Source organism: Scyliorhinus canicula, chromosome 12, assembly GCF_902713615.1.
Source record: "Scyliorhinus canicula chromosome 12, sScyCan1.1, whole genome shotgun sequence".
Classification (NCBI taxonomy): Eukaryota; Metazoa; Chordata; class Chondrichthyes; order Carcharhiniformes; family Scyliorhinidae; genus Scyliorhinus; species Scyliorhinus canicula.
In genome coordinates, this window is record NC_052157.1 from 51188484 (window position 1) to 51212153 (window position 23670).

Here is a 23670-nt window from a genome sequence, read left to right on the forward strand (position 1 = left end):
CATCAGTTATTTAAAATAACCAGCACCCGCCAAGAAGAGGGAGCAGCACTTAAACGGAGTCTGCAGAGCAAACCTACATGGCTCACAGCCATGCCACCAAGACCAGCCCCAGGAGAGATCACATGATCTTGTCTCCAGGCAGATTCTGGAGGAGGCCGTAACCCACTCTCCATTTTACCTTGAATTAGAGGAGATATTTTAAAACATATTTAGCTGAGTTCAGCATTCATAGCACTCCAAAATATATCAATCAAATTAATTGTTTGCTCCTATTCAGGTTTTTATTAACAACTCTGTGATCTGATCCTTCCCTAATGCCTACTGAACTTTATGATTATTTCTTGTAGGATCAGAAGATTCAGGTTTACAGTCTGAAAGGAATGTGTCCCTTAAATGTACCTCTCCGAGTGCTGGATGTTCCTGCCATCATTACGTGTTTCTTGCCTGTATCACGGGGAAACCAGGTAAGAGCAAAAGACCATTAGGGACACAACAGGGGCTGTTTAGCTCACAGGGCTAATCGCTGGCTTTGAAAGCAGACCAAGGCAAGCCAGCAGCACGGTTCAATTCCCGTAACAGCCTCCCCGAACAGGCGCCGGAATGTGGCGACTAGGGGCTTTTCACAGTAACTTCATTTGAAGCCTACTCGTGACAATAAGCGATTTTCATTTCATTTTCATTTCAACATATCCATGCCGGATTAATTGACTGATCGCAACCACAATCCTCTTTGCAGTCCTCTGCCTGAGGGCAGATCTACTCACAGTGCCGCAACCTGCACCATGGGTAGAGCAAGGGGCCAGGATTGAACTCTATGCTGTTGGTATCAATCTGATCCACAGTGGCTGCCCAGCCAACAGGGCCAACCGGTCCCCAAGGAGTATGTGTTGTTGTGGCTTGACGCATTTTTACAGTAGTCCAAAGCTTTGGATAGTGGCAGTAGAGGCTCCAATACTCTTTCCTAGCTGACCAGGAATATCTCCCACTCTTACTGCCTGCCACTGCCGTCCATACATTCCAAGGATTGGTGATTTGACACTCAATTGTTTAACTGCATTGTGAATGCACCTTCTTTGGCCGTCAACTCCTGGTGTGGGACTGGAAGCTGGAGCTTCTGGCTCAGAGACAGGAACACTACCCACTGCAACACATGAGCTCCACTGAGCAACAATAAACATTTAGAATTCTTTCTCTCTCCAGAAACACATTGGGTGACCTCTCACACATCATCTACACACTATCTGAGGGTGGGGTGAGGGAAGATAAGGAATTTCAAGATTAAACATGGAGGGAGACTCAGGGCAGGAATTCCAAAATTGTGTGGTATTAATTTTCTTAATTATTTAAATAGTATATCTATTGTATATGAAAATTGGCAATTCCTTCTCAAAACAAATTGAACGGCATAGAATCTCAATGGGTAAATCCATTTATAGAAGTATAAAACATTCAATTCTAGTCCTGTACTGGTTACACCTGTATGTGTCATTTTAATATGAGTTTGCGGCCAGCTGGCTCCATGGTGTAGTGGTTGTCACGTCTGCTTTACACGCAGAAGGTCCATGGTTCGAGTTTGCAATGTTAAAGTCCTGTCATGTAACATTAGCTGCCATTTCCCTTGGATGGCAGGAATGATAAAACAGTTATGTATGAATTCTGAGTTCATGTCCCCCCCCCCCCCCCCCCCCCCCCACGCGCTCAAACATTTATCTAAGGCTTCCTCCATCAGAGGAAGATGATGAGTTGCATTCCTGCCTTGCTGACGTGTCTCGCCCCTAAACATCTCCCCCAACCCCCTCACATCCCCCCGCCTCCACATCCTCCCCCCACCACGCATCCCCTTTGTCTCCTTGAGCCAACAACGCTTTTCAACCCCAGGCAACTTTACAATCCGAATCCAGGCTTATCAGTCTATCGGGTGTACTTCCATTCCCATAGCACCAGCCTTTAAAACATCCTATACAATAATCTTCCCTGATAACCAAAATCACCCCCCTCCCCTGGCTTGAGACCCGTTCGGTAGAGAAAACAATCATCTTCTCTGCAGAATCTCCTGCAGTTCTGGGAGGAGATTGGCAGCACCACCCCAAGGAAACAACACTAATGGGTGACATTGTGCTGTGGGTTTACCAAAACCCAATCTGGTGTTGTGGACATTGCTGATAGGCGAGTGATGAGTGTAACATGAGTGATGATTAGAGTCGCAGATGTAGAAGTCAGCATGCCTTATTCTATCTTAAATCACGAGGACATGGGGGATGTCACTGATGGAAGGGCTAATCTATGTAACCGGTATATTTGTCTTCTTAATCTGTTAAAGTGTAAGAATTATATTTGTAAGCTTAAACAGCATGCATGGTGGCACAGGGATTAGCACAGCTGCTTCACAGCACCAGGGACTCGGGTTCGATTCTGGCCTTGGGATGACTGTGTGGAGTCTGCACGTTCTCCCCGTATCTGCGTGGGTTTTCTCCGGGTGCTCCGGTTTCCTCCCACAGTCCAAAGCTGTGTAGGGTAGGTGAATTGGCCATGCTAAATTGCCCCTTAGTGTTCAAAGTTTGCAGGTTAGGTGGGGTAACGGGGATATGGGGAAAGGGTGGGGGTGTGAGCCTCGGTGGGCGCTGTTTTTGAAATTCGATGGGCCTCCTTCTGCGTTGTAGATATTCTCTGAACCCTAAACCTTTTTTTAAATCCATTTAATCGCAGAAATCTCCACTCATGCTTGCTGGCATGTCGGATGGAATGGTCGCAGTTTACGCGTTAGTCAATGAAATTCCAGAGGGTTGGTCCTCATATCTGTGCTCACGTTCAGCAAACAAGTTTCAGTTCAACATCTCCAACAATGACTTACGACAGAATGCATACCCAGTGACCGATATGGTAGCAGTGAGCAGTGAATCGGAAGTATGGTACAGCAATGGTCCTGGAATCCTGGTCATAAACACACTTATTGCAAAAATAACTCGGAGACTGGAACCTTATCAGCCTCCCTCTCAGGTCATATCAGTGACTTGCAAGCTTGGATGCAATGGGGAAGAGACGATCTGGTGCCTGGATGACAAGACAAGTACCTTAGTGATGTACCATTCTTATCAGATCTGTGCACGATACACGTGCAGTGACTGTAATCCACTGAGAGACATGTTCCCCATCCAACAGCCTACCTGTGCCACAGCAGCCACTGCCATTACACCCAAGGACGTGAATGACTCCAACTCCACGGATGTCAGCATCATCTTCAATGATGAGGTTGGGACACAAATCATAAGACATTTTGATTCTATGACCGATTACTGTTCTCTTTCCTCCGAATCTTGCTCCTTCACCAACAGGAACACCGTGTCGTCATTCAATGTCCTGAGTTCACCAGCCAGTCCCACAAGTATTCTTTCTTCTACTGACTACGAAGAACCAGACAAGTCAAATGTACCGTGTGACGGATCTGGCAACATCTCCCCATTGGTGGGTAATGTCGAACAGCAACAAGCTATAAAAATCTTAACGGTGAAGGACACCCTTTGGATACCAAGGTAGGTGGATTATCAGCAGTTCCAAAAACAGAGGGCAGAATTCTCCGCACTCACGACGGGGCGGAGAATAGCGGGCGGCGTAAATTTTTACGGCCACGCTGGTCCGACGCCCTCCCGCTATTCTCTGCCCCCCACGGCCGCCTCCCGACACGAATCGCTGTTTGCCATTTTTTTACGGCGAGCAGCGATTCTCAGCTGGCCGATGGGCCGATTTCCAAGGCCTTTACGACCGTTTTTATGAACGTAAATCACACCTGGTCTGACCGTTCGTAAAAACGGCCGTAAAGTCCCGATCTGGGGAACCATGGCACCGATTGGCACGGCAGTACCACGGCCGTGCCAAGGGTGCCATGGGCCCGCGATCGGTGCCCACCGATCGCGGGCAGCGGGTACTTACCCCGCGCACTCTTTCTCCTTCCGCCGCCCCGCTGTATCCATTTGCGGGGCGGCTGAGGGGCATACCGGCCCGCGCATGCGCGGGTTTCACGCATATGCGTGATGACGTCACCCGCGCATACGCGGGTTGGAGTCGTCCAATCCGCGCATGCGCGGCTGACGTCATCTGACGCGTCAGCCGTCGCTAACTCTGGCTAGCGGGCTTAACGAAATTCGTTAAGCCCGCGATTCCGGAGTTCACGGCCGCGGGATGCTAGCCCCGACCGGGGAGCAGAATCGGTTCCCGGTCGGGGGGGCGGAGGCGGCCGTAAAACACGGCCGTTTTCGTCGCAGCCTTTCGTTGCGGCGGCCGTTGGGGAGAATCGCGCCCAGAATTCGTAAATGCAGCTTTCATCTTTTATAATCATATAACATCATGACACAATCTTTTCTACAATGTTTTCTATAGCGGTACAGAGATTAAGTTTTCCAAACTCATTTCCTCATGTGTTTCCGTTTCTATTTGCGCTTCACCAGCACAGGCACTGAATTGGCCTCTTTCGGCACAGTAATGTTTCTATGTTCCTAACAGGAGCCCAGCAAACATTTTCTGCTTTGATCTGAAGGGGCTCCCCCTCATTGGGATTATGTTTCATCTGTCTTCAGACTGTCAGTGATTTGAGGATTCACTCGGTACTGGAAATGCTCATTAGTAGAAGTGCTGAGTTTCAGGACAGTTACTTGTTGATCTGTAACTTCAGAATAGAACATGCTGTGAAATGGTAATCAGATGCAGTGTCTATGTAAATTTCTTTGAATGGTATTACACAACTAATTTAAGACAGAGCTATAATCTGTTTCTATTTCAGCTTGGCTTTCTTACCAATATTTTTCATTTCTCTGCCATTTCTTAACTATTTAAGGTCCAAAGTGGGGTTTAACAAGCTGACTGTAAACTGAATGAGTATAAATACATCACTGACCATATATGCAAAGTGATTTCTTAATTCGCCATCTACCTGACCTCATTGGGGCAACCAGTGAAGTCGGGGTGCGTTGTGTTATGATCCCAGCTGATGTTAAGGCTGGATAAGTCAGGTCCCAGAGTGAGAGATCCTAATTTTCTTTTAGAAAATAGAGATGAAAGTTACTGAGCAAACTCCAGGAGCCTGCTGATTTAACTTTTAACACAAAGGATAAAATTTTCATTAAACAAGAAAAATGAACTATCTTCCACCAGACAAAAAGGTTGGAAGGATTTCAATACAAACACAAGAAAATTATTCAATTTCCCAATATTTCTTTACCCAGCAATATCTTTACAGACACATAAGCCAGTGAAGAGTTCCCACTACTTGACACAAAAGCTACTTGCTTGGAACTGGCACTCATACAACTGGTTTTCTTCAGGTGAACTCTTGAGCATTCACTTGATGCTTCTCACCCAACTCGTACCTCCCCCAGAGACATCCAAAAGCTCGCTCGAAACTCATTATTGCTTCAACTGCAGATTAATACACAAGTTCCCGAAATTCAGTTTCCCTGTAGCCTTGCAGTATTTCTCCTCTCAGTGTGTTGAAAATCCCTGATCCCTTTTTGCAGAACTCGATACCCACATCAGGAAAGTAGCTACCTCCTTTGGCTGATTCACAGTGATAGCCGTTTTCAATATCTTTGCTCCCGTCGTTGCCATGTGTTGCTTGTTGCAACAAGCATTCTACACCCCCACCCCACTCCTCCCGGTCCGTCTTTCGCTCTCTTTCCCTCCTTTCCTCTGATCTGCCGTTTTACAAACCCCCCCCCCTGTTCTGACAGGTAATCTCTCCTTGTCAAGGTATTTCTCATCTTCTTTGGATTGGATGTGTTTATTGTCACGTGTACCGAGGTACAGTGAAAAGTATTTTTCTGCAAGCAGCTCAAACAGATCATTTAGTACATGAAAATAAAAGGAAATCCAGAATAGAGCAACACAAGGTAGGGGCAGCACGGTAGCATGGTGGTTAGCATAAATGCTTCACAGCTCCAGGGTCCCAGGTTCGGTTCCCGGCTGGGTCACTGTCTGTGCGGAGTCTGCACGTCCTCCCCGTGTGTGCGTGGGTTTCCTCCGGGTGCTCCGGTTTCCTCCCACAGTCCAAAGATGTGCGGGTTAGGTGGATTGGCCATGCTAAATTGCCCGTAGTGTCCTAAAAAGTAAGGTTAAAGGGGGGGGTTGTTGGGTTACGGGTATAGGGTGGATACATGGGTTTGAGTAGGGTGATCATTGCTCGGCACAACATCGAGGGCCGAAGGGCCTGTTCTGTGCTGTACTGTTCTATGTTCTAAGGTAAATACATAGATACCAGCATCGGGTGAAGCATACAGTGGTGTAGTGTTAATGAGGTCAGTCCAGAAGAGGGTAATTTAGGAGTCAGGAAAGAAGCTGTTTTTCAGTCTTTTGTGCGTATTCTCAGACATTTGTATCTCCTGCCCGATGGAAGAAGTTGGAAGAGTGAGTAAGCCGGGTGGGAAGGATCCTTGATTATGCTGCCCGCTTTCCCAAGGCAGAAGGAGGTGTAGATAGTTAATGGATGGGAGGCAGGTTTGTGTGATGGACTGGGCTGTGTTCACCACTCTCTGAAGTTTCTTGCGGTCTTGGGCTGAGCAGTTGCCATACCAGGCTGTGATGCAGCCAGATAGGATGCTTTCTATTATACATCTGTAAAAGTTGGTAAGAGTCAGTGTGGGCATGCCGAATTTCCTTAGTTTCCTGAGGAAGTATCGGCTTTGTTGTGCTTTCTTGGTGGCAGCGTCGACGTGGGAGGACCAGGACAGATTTTTGATGATGCGCTTACCTAAGAATTTGATGCTGTCGACCATCACCACCTCGGCCCCATTGATGCAGACAGGAGTGTGCACAGTACTTTGCTTCCTGAAGTCAATGACCGGCTCTTTAGTTTTACTGGCATTTAGGGATAGATTGTTGTCGCTGCACCACTCCACTGGGTTCTCTACCTCCCTCCTGTATGCTGACTTATCGTTGTTCGAGATCTGACTTACTATGGTCGTGTCGCCAGCAAACGTGTGGATGGAGTTGGAACCAAATTTTGCCACGCAGTTTTGTGTGTATAGGGAGTATAATAGGGATTCTGTAATGAGAGGAATTTCCTGCAGACAATTAACTCCAGGACAGTGCTGCTGTACAGATTCTGCCACAACTTCCGAACTGAACTCCATCTCTGGAGGGAAGAAGCCGTTCAGCTGGGACTGAAGGGTTTGTGCCATATGATTTTCACCCTGGGAAGGTACCAGCTCTCTAACAGTGTGATCCTCAAACCTGGACTTGGGCAACGCATTCTCTTTGGAAGATTCTTCATGGTAAACAGGGAATAGGTTAAGCATCACAACAGTGGATTCAAGGGTGGCATGCGGGGCAGTAGTTAGCACTGAGACTGTGGTGCTGAGGAACTGGGTTCGAATCCCGGCCCTGGGTCACTGTCCGTGTGGAGCTTGCCCATTCTCCCCATGGCTGCGTGGGTTTCACCCCCACAACCCAGAGATGTGCAGGTTAAGTGGATTGGCCATGCTAATTAATTGGAAAATAAAATAATTGGGTACTCTAAATTTTTTAAAAACAACAGTGGATTCAGTGGAACTAAGGTCCGAATGCTGCTCAACCAATACAAACACAGCTGATTATTCTAAAAAGACAACAGACATCATGAAGTGCATCAACAATGGGAAAGCTGAATCAATCTCTTGGACCTCAATCTGCAAGCGGTCACTCAGTGCTGCAAGGGATTCTTCTTTATCACTCCCTTGGAAGAGCCAATTCAGGACCCGAAGATCTTCGTGGGAATGGCCACTGTTTGCAAAATAAGATAAGAGCCCATGGTGTTAGGCGCAAGGTACTGGCATGGATAGAGGATTGTCTGATTGGCAGAAGGCAGAGAGTGGGGATAAAGGGGTCTTTTTCAGGATAGCAGCCGGTGACTAGTGGTGTTCTGCAGAGGTCAATGTTGGGACCACAACTATTCACTCAGCCAGTCCTCATTTAAATCCCCTTCCTTGGAACCAAGGTGGCAGGAAGACGTAGTTTCAGCCCAATCCCACCTTGTCAAGAGGGTTCTCACTCGGGAATGATGGGCAGGCAGCTATGGTCACAAGCACGTTGGGCGGGATTCTCCCTTTGGGGGACTAAGTCCCCACGCCTGCTGGAAAACAAGCGAGAATCAATCCAGACTTTTTCCTCGAACGTCGGGAGTCCAGGGGGCTAGCAGGACCCTGGCGTGCATTCCGCAGCTCTGGCTGCCGGCAGGGACCTGCTGTACAGGCCGCGCATGTGCACGGCGGCTGGAAGCGGGTCTGCGCATGCGCGCGGTGGCCCACCTTGGCACGGGCACCGCCAACATGGTGGAGCCACACAGTGGGCCCGCGCAGAGGAAGATAGGTCGCTCCTGGACCGTGGTGGCCGCCGATGGTTGGCCGCCGATGGTTGGCCCCCGATCGCGGGCCTGCCCGTCGTGGAGGGCCACCTCCCCCCCAGTGTCTAATCCCCATGCCCCTCCCCCCCCACCACCATAATGACCACATCAGCCGCGACTCCGAGTTCCTGCTGGGTGGAACCACATTAGAACCACGCCGGTGGGAACTCGGCCGGTCGATCGTGGAGAATCGCCGGGGTGTCCTTTTCCAACGGCCCCCGCATGAATGTATGAATAGGCGTGGGGGCCTATTTTGGGTCATTCCCCGCCCCTGCACCGAGCACCATATTGGCACAGAGGGTCGGAGAATCCCGCCCTTTGTACTTTGTTTGAGGTCAAGAGAGGGCTCCTCCACCTTGAGATGCCCTCACAGTCTCCCATGTATTGCGGTAGGACCCAGAGCCCCCGGCACTGCCATTGGCCCTCCTCTCTGCACAACTCATAAACAATCAGAGTTGATGCCCAGAAATGGTCCCATCACTTTTTTAAAACAAGTCAGTCAGATTTAATCCAGTGTTGAGGATCTTGGAGAAGGAAGGAAGGAGGAAGATGGAGGAATGACCGAAAGTGTGATTTTTAGAGGGGGGGGGGGGGTGGAAAGGAATAGGCGCTGCTCTGTTAAAGGTGTAATCGTAGCATCAACATGTTTGAGAGCCAGGAGCAGTGGAACATAGAATTAAGATTAAATCATTCACCCCCTCAGGTCTGCACCATCTTCAGTTAGATTGTGGCTAATCTGTAGCTCATTCCCATTCCCCTGTTTTAGCTCCATATTCCAATGCCTTTAATTAAACAAAAATTAATCCCAATGAAATTTCCAACTGATTTCTAACATTCTCGTCCTTTCTGGGGGGAAAGAGTTTCTGATTTCCACGGCGGCTGGATTTAATTCCCAAATGTCTCTAACCCTAATTTTAAGATTCTGCCAGTATTCTGGAATTGAATAGCAGAGGAAATAATTTCTCCCTACATTCTATCAAATCGTTTTAACATTTCAAATAAAGCAGTATTGGGCTTCACTACACACTTGGAGGAAGGGTACAAAGCTCTGGTGAAGCAGAGGAAGCCATTCGCCCAACAACTCTCCTACGTCAACCTCAACCGAACGTATCTTCTCCCCACCCCCCCACCGCCCAAGCCCTGTGTCAATCCCAAACTAATCTCACTGCTTCGCTATCTCCCTTAGCCCGACACCAATCCAAAATTAATCCCACAGCCCAGCCTTTTCCTCATAGCGCTGGAAGGGAATTGCTAGAACCGAGTGAGAGAATAAATCGGGGACCCGGCTTCGGGAGCTTTCACTTACCCCTTCAGAGAGGGTCAGTGATGGAGTCGGGGGCAAACTGTTACAGTTGTAGAACAGGAATGAAAAGAAAGATCAAGCCTTGATACAGAAAAGTCGTAAATTAATTTGCTGCTGAATATTGCTGCTCAGGGACTGAATCTAAACAACTGGCAGATGAAACTCAATAAAACAATTAAGTACTAATAAAAAGCAAGTAGCTGGTGAATCGTATCTTCTATTGTTAAGTAATATTTATTACCACCGATAATGTGCTGATCCACTTTGTGCTCATTCACTCTCGCAAAACACACTGCTGCCATGCTGAATGGTTCCCAGAGCACAATGCAGCCGTACTGCAGCCCTCCCACAGCGCACTGCTACTCCACTGCATTTCCTCCAGAGCACACTGCTGCCATACTGCATCCCTCCAGAGCGCAGTGCAGCCGTACTGCAGCCCTCCCACAGCGCACTGCTACTCCACTGCATTCCCTCCAGAGCACACTGCTGCCATACTGCATCCCTCCAGAGCACAATGCTGCCTTACTGCAGCCCTTCCACAGCGCACTGCTACTCCACTGCATTCCCTCCAGAGCGCACTGCTGCCATACTGCATTTCTCCTAGAGCACACTGCTGCCGTACTGCATCCCTCCAGAGCACACTGCTGCCGTACTGCATCCCTCCAGAGCACAATGCTGCCATACTGCAGCCCTCCCACAGCGCACTGCTGCTCCACTGCATTCCCTCCAGAGCACACTGCTGCCATATGGCATCTTTCCAGAGCGCAGTGCTGCCGTACTGCAGCCCTCCCACAGCGCACTGCTACTCCACTGCATTCCCTCCAGAGCACACTGCTGCTGTACTGCATTCCCTCCAGAGCACACTGCCGCTGTACTGCATCCCTCCAGAGCACACTGCTGCTGTACTGCATCCCTCCAGAGTACACTGCTGCCGTACTGCATTTCTCTGCACCCTCCAGAGCACACTGCTGCCATACTGCATTTCTCCCACATCACACTGCTGCCGTACTGCATTTCTCCCAGAGCACACTGCTGCCGTACTGCATTTCTCCCAGAGCACACTGCTGCCGTACTGCAATTCTCCTAGAGCACACTGCTGCCGTACTGCATTCCCTCCCAGAGCACACTGCTGCTGTACTGCATCCCTCCCAGAGCACAATGCAGCCATACTGCATCCCTCCCAGAGCACACTGTTGCTGTACTGCATTCCCTCCCACAGCACACTGCTGCTGTACTGCATTTCCTCCCACAGCACACTGCTGCCGTACTGCATCCCTCCCAGAGCACAATGCAGCCATACTGCATCCCTCCCAGAGTACACTGCTGCTGCACTGCATTCCCTCCAGAACAACTGTTGCTGTACTGCATCCCTCCCAGAGTACATTGCTGCCGCACTGCATTACCTCCAAAAACATTGCTGTCGTACTGCATCCCTCCCACAGCACACTGCTGCCTTACTGCATTCCCTCCCAGAGCACACTGCAGCCATACTGCATTCCCTCCCAGAGCACACTGCAGCCATACTGCATTCCCTCCCAGAGCACACTGCTGCTGTACTGCATCCCTCCCAGAGCACAGTGTAGCCGTGCTGCATCCCTCCAGAGCACACTGCTGCTGTACTGCATCCCTCCCAGAGCACAGTGCAGCCGTGCTGCATCCCTCCCAGAGCACACTGCTGCTGTACTGCGTCCCTCCCAGAGCACACTGCAGCCATATTGCATTCCCTCCCAGAGCACATTGCAGCCATACTGCATTCCCTCCCAGAGCACACTGCTGCTGTACTGCATCCCTCCCAGAGCACAATGCTGCCGTACTGCATCCCTCCAGAGCACACTGCTGCTGTACTGCATTCCCTCCAGTGCACACTGCTGCTGCACTGCATTCCCACCAGAGCACACTGCTGCTGTACTGCATTCCCTCCAGAGCACACTGCTGCTGTACTGCAGCCCTCCCAGAGCACACTGCTGCTGTACTGCATTCCCTCCAGAGCACACTGCTGCTGTACTGCAGCCCTCCCAGAGCACACTGCTGCTGTACTGCATTCCCCCAGAGCACACTGCTGCTGTACTGCATCCCTCCCAGAGCACACTACTGCCGTACTGGAGGATTGGAAATTAGCAAACGTGACGCCACTGTTTAAAAAAGGAGGTAGGCAGAAAGCAGGAAATTATAGGCCAGTGAGTTTAACTTCGGTAATAGGGAAGATGTTGGAATCTATCATCAAGGAAGAAATTGCGAGGCATCTGGATAGAAATTGTCCCATTGGGCAGACGCAGCATGGGTTCGTAAAAGGCAGGTCGTGCCTAACTAATTTAGTGGAATTTTTTGAGGACATTACCAGTGCAGTAGATAACGGGGAGCCGATGGATGTGGTACATCTGGATTTCCAGAAAGCCTTTGACAAGGTGCCACACAAAAGGTTGCTGCATAAGATAAAGATGCATGGCATTAAGGGTAAAGTAGTAGCATGGATAGAGGATTGGTTAATTAATAGAAAGCAAAGAGTTGGGATAAATGGGTGTTTCTCTGGTTGGCAATCAGTAGCTAGTGGTGTCCCTCAGGGATCCGTGTTGGGCCCACAATTGTTCACAATTTACATTGATGATTTGGAGTTGGGGACCAAGGGCAATGTGTCCAAGTTTGCAGATGACACTAAGATGAGTGGTAAAGCGAAAAGTGCAGAGGATACTGGAAGTCTGCAGAGGGATTTGGATAGGTTAAGTGAATGGGCTCGGGTCTGGCAGATGGAATACAATGTTGACAAATGTGAGGTTATCCATTTTGGTAGGAATAACAGCAAACGGGATTATTATTTAAACGATAAAATATTAAAGCATGCCGCTGTTCAGAGAGACTTGGGTGTGCTAGTGCATGAGTCACAGAAGGTTGGTTTACAAGTGCAACAGGTGATTAAGAAGGCAAATGGAATTTTGTCCTTCATTGCTAGAGGGATGGAGTTTAAGACTAGGGAGGTTATGTTGCAATTGTATAAGGTGTTAGTGCGGCCACACCTGGAGTATTGTGTTCAGTTTTGGTCTCCTTACTTGAGAAAGGACGTACTGGCGCTGGAGGGTGTGCAGAGGAGATTCACTAGGTTAATCCCAGAGCTGAAGGGGTTGGATTATGAGGAGAGGTTGAGTAGACTGGGACTGTACTCGTTGGAATTTAGAAGGATGAGGGGGGATCTTATAGAAACATTTAAAATTATGAAGGGAATAGATAGGATAGATGCGGGCAGGTTGTTTCCACTGGCGGGTGACAGCAGAACTAGGGGGCATAGCCTCAAAATAAGGGGAAGTAGATTTAGAACTGAGTTTAGGAAGAACTTCTTCACCCAAAGGGTTGTAAATCTATGGAATTCCTTGCCCAGTGAAGCAGTTGAGGCTCCTTCATTACATGTTTTTAAGGTGAAGATAGATAGTTTTTTGAAGAATAAAGGGATTAAGGGTTATGGTGTTCGGGCCAGAAAGTGGAGCTGAGTCCACAAAAGATCAGCCATGATCTCATTGAATGGCGGAGCAGGCTCGAGGGGCCAGATGGCCTACTCCTGCTCCTAGTTCTTATGTTCTTATGTTCTTATGTACTGCAGCCCTCCCAGAGCACACTGCTGCCGTACTGCATCCCTCCCAGAGCACACTACTGCCGTACTGCATCCCTCCCAGAGCACACTGCTGCTGTACTGCATTCCCCCAGAGCACACTGCTGCTGTACTGCATCCCTCCCAGAGCACACTGCTGCTGTACTGCAGCCCTCCCAGAGCACACTGCTGCTGTACTACATTCCCCCCGAGCACACTGCTGCTGTACAGCATTACCTCCAGAGCACGCTGCTGCTCCACTGCATTCCCTCCAGAGCACAATACTGCCGTACTGCATTCCCCCAGAGCACACTGCTGCTGTACTGCATTCCCCCAGAGCACACTGCTGCTGTACTGCATTACCTCCAGAGCACACTGCTGCTGTACTGCAGCAATCCCAGAACACACTGCTGCTGTACTGCAGACCTCCCAGAGCACACTGCTGCTGTACTGCATTCCCCCAGAGCACACTGCTGCTGTACTGCATCCCTCCCAGAGCACACTGCTGCTGTACTGCATTCCCCCAGAGCACACTGCTGCTGTACTGCATTCCCCCAGAGCACACTGCTGCTGTACTACATTCCCCCAGAGCACACTGCTGCTGTACTGCATTACCTCCAGAGCACACTGCTGCTGTACTGCAGCCCTCCCAGAGCACACTGCTGCTGTACTGCAGCCCTCTCAGAGCACACTGCTGCTGTACTGCATTACCTCCAGAGCACACTGATGCTGTACTGCAGCCCTCCCAGAGCACACTGCTGCTGTACTGCATTCCCCCAGAGCACACTGCAACTCCACCGCATTCCCTCCAGAGCACACTACTGCCGTACTGCATCCCTCCCAGAGCACACTGCTTCTGTACTGCATTCCCCCAGAGCACACTGCTGCTGTACTGCATTCCCCCAGAGCACGCTGCTACTCCACTGCATTCCCTCCAGAGCACACTGCTGCTGCACTGCATTCCCTCCAGAGCACACTGCTGCTGTACTGCATTCCCTCCAGAGCACACTGCTACTCCACTGCATTCCCTCCAGAGCACACTACTGCCGTACTGCAGCCCTCCCAGAGCACACTGCTGCTGTACTGCATTCCCCCAGAGCACACTGCTGCTGTACTGCATTCCCTCCCAGAGCACACTGCTGCTGTACTGCATTCCCTCCCAGAGCACACTGCTGCTGCACAGCATTCCCCAGCGAGCACACTGCTGCTGTACTGCATTCCCCCAGAGCACACTGCTGCTGTACTGCATTCCCTCCCAGAGCACACTGCTGCTGTACTGCATTCCCTCCCAGAGCACACTGCTGCTGCACAGCATTCCCCAGCGAGCACACTGCTGCTGTACTGCATTCCCTCCAGAGCACACTGCTGCTGTACTGCATTCCCTCCCAGAGCACACTACTGCTGCACAGCATTCCCCATTGAGCACACTGCACTGGTCTGTTCTGTTACTGAATGTTGCTCTAAGAGTCTAAGTCCCTTTCTCAAAGCTGTGTTCCATTTGATTTCAGACAATGTGGAGATATCATTGTTATTGAGGTGGAAAACCAGTCTGGCTTCCCGCAAGGCAGAGTAATGGCTGTACTGAAGGCAGAAACTGTGTCTAAAGACTGGTAAGTGTGTGAAAAGTGAATGAGAATCCCATGAAATAGCCACTGCACTGTCTCTGAAGCCCTGCTCAACGCCTGATACAACCATTATACATTAGGGACACTATGTTGGAGACACGTTTTGCAGCCAAATTACTTATAACTATGTGTTTAAAAAAGGGTGGGGGTGTTTTAATCCAATCTGACATATTGCTGGATTTGATTCGTTTTATAACCATGTTATTGATATCATTATTTCTAAAATGTACCACAGTCACCACAGAAACACTGAACACATTCTCGGACATGATACAGTTCTTATTTCTATAACGTAGATTTATTCCTGTTCAGGAACTGTTCCTTTGATATTTCTGAGTAACAATTTTTCAAAACCGAATATATGACAATTTGAGAATAATTGTCAAGGTCCCCGTTCCTCCATTTTGCGACATCTCCAGTATGCTCACTGGAGTTGGATATGTGTTGGCCGAACGTATTGTGTTGTGTGCCGCCTCCTCCCTATCTTACACAGGTCGATCCCACAGGCCTCCGTTTGTGTGCCACCTCCTCCCTATCTTACACAGGTCGATCCCACAGGCCCCAGGCTGTGTGCCGCCTCCTCCCTATCTTACACAGGTCGATCCCACAGGCCCCGGGCTGTGTGCCGCCTCCTCCCTATCTTACACAGGGCGATCCTACAGGCCTCAGGCTGTGTGCCGCCTCCTCCCTATCTTACACAGGTCGATCCCACAGGCCCCGGGCTGTGTGCCGCCTCCTCCCTATCTTACGCAGGGCGATCCCACAAGCCTCAGGTAGCCCTAGCCTTGTAAGGGCAGCTACATGCAATCCACATGCTGGACTCTGGCATGCTCAGTGTCCAGAGGTGACCAAAGCAATGCCTGGCTGCTCCAGAACAGAGAGTCTGTGCCAGCACACCCTCAGAGCACAGCTGCACATAGGCCTTACCAGTGCTGATTGCCAAGGCAGTGGGGCTGGCTGCCTCTCACTCTCCTCCTATTGGCAGGCCCTATTTTCCGCAGGCCCTATTTTCCACAGGCCACAGAGGTTGGTGGCGACAGTTGTTTTGCAGACTGTATACGGTCAGAAGGTACACAGTGGGATTTCCCCAGGATTCGATACTAGGACCACTACTTTTCCTGTTTCATATTAATAGTCGAGACTCGGGCGTACAGAACACAATTTCAACATTTGCAGATGACACAAGAACAGGAAGCATTGTGAAATGTGAGGACAGTGATAAAGATCCAAAAGAACATAGGTTATAGAATGGGCAGACAAGTGGCAGATACAATTTAATCTAGAGAAGTGTGAAAAGATTCATTTTGATGTGAAGAATGCAGAGAGAGACAATATGACATAAAGAGTATAATTCGAAAAGTGCAGGAACATGGGACCAGGGGAAATTTATGAACAAATTATTGAAGGACAGGTTGAGAAAGTGCTGAATGAAGCAATGAGATCCTGGACATCCTCAACATAGATTAGCCGGAATTCGTCGGCCCGCTGGGGAAACTGTCTCCATTGGCAGCGAGTCAAGAACCAAGGGGCACAGATTTTAAGGTAAATAGGAGAAGATCCAAAGGCATCATGAGGAAAATCTATTTAACAGGATAAATAGTTAAGATCCGGAATGCACTACTTGAGAATGTGGTGGAGGCAGGTTCAATCCTGGCTTTCAAGGGAAAGACAGTGTGTTCATGCAGAATATGTGGAGGTGGGATTAGCCGAGACCCTAAGTTAGGGAGATAGCACAGGCACAGCAGGCTGAATGGCCTCTTTCTGTGCTGTAGACACTCTCTGATTATATGAAATTCCCATGTAAGGTCCATACCTCTGTAGTGTACGGGACTCCAAGTGCCTATTCAAGCATTTTTTAAAAATGTAATGAGGGTTTTTACTGCAACTTCAGTGGCACAGTGGTTAACACTGCTGCCTCACAGCGACAAGTACCCGGGCTCAATTCTGGCTTTGGGTGACTGCCGGCGTGGAGTTTGCACTTTCTCCCCGTGTGTGCATGGGTTTCCTTCGGGAGTTCCGGTTTCCTCCCACAGTCCAAAGATGTGCAGGTTAAGTGGATTGCCCATGATAAATTGCCCCTTTGGGTCCAAAGATGTGGAGGTTAGATGGGGTTATGCGGGGGGGGGGGATATGGTCTTGGGCCTGGGTAGGGTGCTCTTTCAGAGGGTTGGTGCAAACCCGATGGGCTGAATGGTCTTCTGCACTTTCGGGATTCTATGTCATGATGGAGCAGGCTCAAGGGGCTGAGTGGCTTAGTCCTTTTTCTTGTTTGTTTGTTCATAACTAAAATTCTCCATTCATCAATCCCCTTTGAAACCCTCTAGTGAAATTACATTCTTCCTGTAAGGCAGTGACCAGAACTGTGCACAGTACACAAGGTGTGCCCTGGCTCAACTTTTATATATTTCTCAAATAAACTTTCCACTCTTTTCTTCTGTGTCTTGGCTAATACAGGGACGTATCCTGAGTGCCTTAATCACCTTATCTACCTGGCCAGCTACCTTCTGGGAAATTCACTGCAAGATCCTTCTGTTCCACGACCCCTATCTTTATCTTACCATTTATTGTCTATTCCTTTGCCTTGTTTATCCTCCCCGAATGCATTAGCTCACACTTCTCCAGATTGAATTCCATTTGTCCTTTTTCTGACCATTGATATCAACTGGGCCACCTGCACCTTTCCTCTCGAAATCATGCACTTAGGTCATTTTCCTATCATCTGCAAACCTCTTAATCATTGCTCCCAGCAGCTGAGAATCTAAATTGTTGCTACATACCACAAAAATCAAGGGTTCCAGTACTGAGCCCTGTGGAAACCCCACTGGAAACAGCCACTTCCATGAGCCTTTGCTTCCTGTTATAGTCATAGAGGTTTATAGCGTGAAAACAGGCCCTTGGGGCCCAACTTGTCCATGCCACCCAGTTTTTACCACTAAGATAGTCCCAATTGCCCGCATTTGGCCCATATCCCTCTATACCCATCTTTCCCATATAACTGTCTAAATGCTTTTTAAAAGACAAAATTGTACCCACCTCTACTACTGCCTCTGGCAGCTCGTTCCAGACACTCACCACCCTCTATGTGAAACACTTACCCCTCTGGGCCCTTTTGTATCTCTCCCCTCTCACCTTAAACCTATGCCCTCTAGTTTTAGACTCCCCTACCTTTGGGAAAATATGTTGCCTATCTATGCTATCTATGCCCCACATTAGTTTATAGACCTCTATAGGATCGCCCCTAACGTCCTACGCTCCAGGGAAAGAAGCCCCAGTCTACTCAGCCTCTCCTTCTAACTCAAACCATTCCCAACACCTATTCAATGTTGTGACCAAATAAATCAAGCATGCTGAATGCCTTCTTCACCACCTGTGACTACACTTTCAAGGAGCTATGAACCTATATCCCCAGATCTCTTTGTTCTATAACTCTCCCCAACACCCTACCATTAACATGGTGGGTCCTGCCCTGATTTGAGCTACCAGAATGCATCGCCTCACATTTATCCAAATTAAACTCCCTCTGCCATTCATCGGCCCACTGGCCCATTTGATCAAGATCCCGTTGCAATCCTAGATAAGCTTCTTCACTGTCCACTACGCCACCAATCTTGGTGTCATCTGCAAACTTACTAACCGTGGGCAAAATTCTCCGATCCCCCGCAGGGTCGGAGAATCGCCCGGGGCCGGAGTAAATCCTGCCCCCGCCGTGACCGGAATTCTCTGCCACCTGGGAATTGGCGGGGTCGGGAATCACGCGCCGCCGATCGGCGAGGCCCCTGCGGCAATTCTCCGGCCCGCCATGGGCCGGAGTCCCGCCGCTGGGAGGCCTCTCCCGCCGCCATGGTTTGAACCACCTCTGGTGGCGGCGGAATCGGCGGCGCGAGCGGGCCCCCGGGGTCCTGGGGAGGGCGTGGGGCGATCGGACCCCGGGGGTGCCCCCACGGTGGCCAGGCCCACGATCAGGGACCACCGATCGGCGGGCGGGCCAGTGCTGTGGGGTACTCTTTTTCTTCTGCCGCCGCCACAGTCTCCACCATGGCGGAGGCGGAAGAGAATCTCCCTACCGCTGACGCACCGGCGCATGCGCGAACTGGCGAAGACCTTTTGACCGGTGCTGGAGCCGGTTGGGGCGCCAGTCGGTGTGGTGCCAACCACTCTGGCGCGGGCCTAGCCCCTCAATGTGAGGGCTTGGCCCCTAAAGGTGCGGAGAATTCCGCACCTTTGGGGAGGCCTGACGCCGGAGTGGTTGGCGCCACTCTGCTACGCCAGGACCCTCCTGCCCCGCCGGGTAGGGGAGAATCCCGCCCCAGGTCTCCTAAATTCTTATCCAAATCATTAATATGAATAATCAATACCTGTGGACAAAGCTTACTGAGCTAATTTTGGAGCCCAGCTGTCACTTGCACTTGGGTATTAAGGGCACTCATTTTTCTGATCAGTCTTGTTTGTCAGCATTGTAATTTGTATTTAGCTAGAAGCTCTGATAAGAGACTTTATAACTAACACTATCCTGTCTGACTCCACCTCCCCTTCCTCCCCCCCCTTACAGCAAACTCATCCAAGCTGCTGTTGTGACGAAGGACACGGTCGTCTGCTGTTTTCAGGATGAGGCTAGGGATTGGAGCCTGTACGTTTGGAGGGCTTGGGGATCCAGGGATTTCGAGCTCTTCTATCAGTCGTATGAGAAGTTGGCGAGAATGGAAGTCAGCATGCACAGACGGAGGTAGCCCAGCGAATCTAATCCCCCCTCTGAATATGTTGGAGGGCGGAGGAGGAGGGCTCTGGAATTGACAATGATTCTGTCCATGTGGAAACCATGGAGGCCGCAAAATCGACTAGATGAAAAAAATACTCCTCTCTGATTTTCTCCGTGAACTTGGGCCCCTGAAAGCACGAGCCTCGGTACAAAACATTGAGGGCGGCTGCTGAGATCAGACTGGGCAAATGGGTGGAAAGCATTGTAGCTGCTCTTTCGTAGAATCCTGAATCTGTAAGAGATTGGAATCTCAGTCAGCACTCCTGTTGGTTACTCCCATTTACAGTCAACTGTTTCTCTCTGCAGGGACTGTAAACCCAGATCTGATTTCTGTAAAGAGTTTAAATGGGAAGAATGTAATTATTGTGCAATAAATGTGAGAATCAAATTGTAAATTGTAAATGAGAAAAAGATCTGAATCTGTCCGAGAATCAGTTGCCACTTTCAGAAATCATGTGAGGTATAGCATTGGGCCATACATTCCTCTTGGGTCAAATCTCTTGTTTTCTCTTTCACTGCAGGTCAATCATCTCACGTTAAGCAAAGAAACATTTAGGTACAGGTGACCCAGGGTTGATTTCGAGGACCAGTGTCCTTGCATGGCAGATATACATGGCAGATATTTGATAGACATTGGATATGAAATTGGAAAATTCCCTGGATGCCAATAAAACAGCAACATTTGGGGCCGCTTTGAACATAGAACATAGAATTTACAGTGCAGAAGGAGGCCATTCGGCCCATCGAGTCTGCACCGGCTCCTGGAAAGAGCACCCTACCCAAGGTTAACACCTCCACCCTATCCCCATAACCCAGTAACCCCACCCAACACTCAGGGCAATTTTGGACACTAAGGGCAATTTATCATGGCCAATCCACCTAACCTGCACATCTTTGGACTGGGTATTTCTTTGGGTATTTGAGTATCTTTGGGTATTTCACTGGCGGGTGAAAGCAGAACTAGGGGGCATAGCCTGAAAATAAGGAGAAGTAGATTTAGGACTGAGCTTAGGAGGAATTTCTTCACCCAAAGTGTTGTGAATCTATGGAATTCCTTGCCCAGTAAAACAGTTGAGGCTCCTTCATTAAATGTTTTTAAGATAAAGATAGATAGTTTTTTGAAGAATAAAGGGATTAAAGGTTATGGTGTTCGGGCTGGAAAGTGGAGCTGAGTCCAAAAAAGATCAGCCATGATCTCATTGAATGGCGGAGCAGGCTCAAGGGGCCTAATCCTGCTCCTAGTTCTTATGTTCTTATTTGGTGGGTGCACAGTGAACTATCTCAGCTGGGGATAGTGAATTGGACTTGTTGAGGCCAATCTAGGTATCGTGCCCAGTAGACATGCACCCAGTGATTTAACCAAAATAACTACACCACAGGATTTCACTTTTTTTTAAATAAATTTAGATACCCAATTCTTTTTTCCAATTAAGGGGCTATTTAGCGTGGCCAATTCACCTACCCTGCCCATCTTTGGGTTGTAGGGGTGAGACTAAAGCTGGCACAGGAGAATGTGCAAACTACATACAGGCAGTGACCCAATGCCGGTATCGAACCTGGGTCCTCTGCGCCGTGAGGCTGCAGTGCCAACCACTGCACCACTGTGCTGCCCTGGATTTCACATTATTAAACAAAACACAAACTTTATTCTTTTAAAAGAATTAAACAAAACAAGCAGTTTGTACACTATAAGTTGTAATTATGTATATTGGCCGGAATTCTGCGGCCATTGGGATTCACTTTTCCTCCTGGCAGTGCACCCCCGCCTTCGGGTTTCCCGGCGGTGTGGGGTGGCTTCAATGGGAAATCCTATTGACAAGTGGCGGGAAAGAAGAATTCCACAGCCAGCAAACAGCGCGCCGCTGAAAAACATGTGGCTGGGGAACCAGAGAATCAAGCCCATTATTTTTACTCATTACTTCCTCCAAGATTTTCCTGATAAGTCAGATAAATCTTAAAGTTACTTACTTCTATGGGGACCACCCAAATGTATGCCACAGTCCTCTGGAATTTACTTTAGTTCATCTCAATTCCAATTATTCTTCGAAACAATATTCTTTATTTAATACCTCTTGATTATGGATACTGTAAGGATCCTCATGTTTAAACCTTGCTTTCCCTGTTTAAACCTTGCTTTCCTTGTGTAATTCCCTTATTCTCTGTTCTGCTGGCTTCTGCAGTGTCCCAGTCTTTAATTGTAAACAAGAATAAACCCTGCTATGCACTATTTGGACTGGTCCAAGAACCCCCGCTAAACTGTGCTATTTGACAAGGTTCAGTGATGTCACCTTTTGATGGACGTGGCCAGCAGCCAATTGGCTCCATGGAAATCCCAGAACTTGGCAAATCCTCGATACGGATTGGTCCAGAAGGCACCTTGCTGTGGGACACTGTTTGGCTTCAGGTTTTTCTCTGAGCTCAGCAGCTGAGCAGAATCTCTCTCTCACTCCAAGTTAACAAAACAGCTGATGAGTATTTAAAGCCTGAAGACAGAGCTGGGAGAGGGGTGGAGTGTAGGGGTGGGCTTCCGGATTCCTCTCCCTGGAAGGTGACCAGATCACTCTGAGGCCTCGTGAAAGTTGCTGCTCTGATACTCTGTTTAACTGAGACAAACTGTTGGTCAATCTGCTGAAGCTGACAACAAATAAGCATCTAACAGACCTGAACTACATCTTCCATGGGCGGGCTCAGGTCAACACAAGTTAAAGTGTTCCTGGAGGGGATCCTGCAGCCTGAAGGTTACAGCCAGAACAGCCAAACCAGCTGCTGGTTTCAACACTCCATGTTCGGAGGAGATAGCCAACGACAAAGACTACAACCTCAGCAGTGAAGATGCTCACCTCTCATTCCCATTTTAATCCCTGTTATTTTGATCCTTTCCTTCCCCACTGTGTGTCTGTCTTGTGTGAGTACAGGGTGGTACGGTGAAAGGGGGATTAATTTTATTAGCAGACTGCTGTTCTATTATCACCATTACATATTTAACTCTTTTCTTGTTATGAATAAAGTTTTTTTGTGTTTCACTTACAAGTCTGGTGCCTGCAAGTCGCTGGAGCAATCAAGGCGAAAGATCTCAACAACTTTATACAAATTATTGGTTAAATCACTTATGTTGGGGCTCCGGGGCCTGTGGGACTGGAATTGACTGCGTACTCACCCAGTGTATTGTAACAATACCTCAGTCCCATGTTCTGGTTGTCTTCTCGATGCTTCCCAGCTAATCTGCAGATTTCTTTCTTACCTCTTGTCTCCGTGAGGACCACTGTAGATTTTTTTCACTAGCTTCAAACTAGGTAATCTTCCAGTTTCTGTTTCCGAACAAAATTCAAATGGAGATTATGCTCTACCCACATTCCACAGAATTAATTATAAAATTAGCTTGTTTTCTCTGCTTATGCTGCAGGTCTCACTAACTGCCATTTACTTCTGCTATCATCTCTCAGTAATCGGCAAACTTCACACGCCATGTCCAAGTTGCAACTAACATTTGCAGGGGAGTGCTGCACTGTTCGAGGGTCAGTACAGAGAGACGGTTGCATTATTAACGGGTCAGTACTGGGGGAGGTTGCTCTAGTCAGAGGGTCAACACTGAGGGAGTGCTGCACTGTTGGAGGGTCAGTACTGAGGGAGGTTACAGTCAAAGGGTCAGTACTTAGGGAGGTTGCACAGTCAGAACGTCAGCATTGAGGGAGTGCTACACTGTTGGAGGTTCAGTACTCAGGATGGCTGATTATCGAAGAATCTGTACTGACGGAGTGCTCCACTGTCAGAAGGTCAGTATTGATGGAGCGTTCCACTGTCAGAAGGTCAGTACTGAGGGAGTGCTGCATTGTCGGGCTGTCAGCACTGAGGGAGTGCTACACTGTCAGAGGGTCAGCACTGAGGGAGTGCTGCATTGTTGGATGGTCAGCACTGAGGGAATGCTGCACTGTCAGAGGGTCAGTACTGAGGGATTGCTGCACCATCAGAGGGTCAGTACTGAGGGAGTGCTGCACCATCAGAGCACCAGTACTGAGGGAGTGTTGCATTGTCGGAGGGTCAGTA

The 23670-nt window shown here is 49.0% G+C and overlaps 1 protein-coding gene across 1 annotated transcript in view; it reads left to right on the forward strand.

Annotated features, from left to right (window-relative positions):
* lrrk1 (leucine-rich repeat kinase 1) overlaps window positions 1–20028 on the forward strand; it is a 231468-nt gene extending 211440 nt beyond the window's left edge. Inside the window, exons 31-34 of the mRNA XM_038813623.1 lie at window positions 348–464; window positions 2707–3530; window positions 14754–14855; window positions 19420–20028. Coding sequence (XP_038669551.1) covers window positions 348–464; window positions 2707–3530; window positions 14754–14855; window positions 19420–19597 — 1221 coding nt within the window. The 3' untranslated portion in view covers window positions 19598–20028. The remainder of the gene's footprint in view (window positions 1–347; window positions 465–2706; window positions 3531–14753; window positions 14856–19419) is intronic.
* The last annotated feature ends 3642 nt before the right edge of the window (window positions 20029–23670 follow it).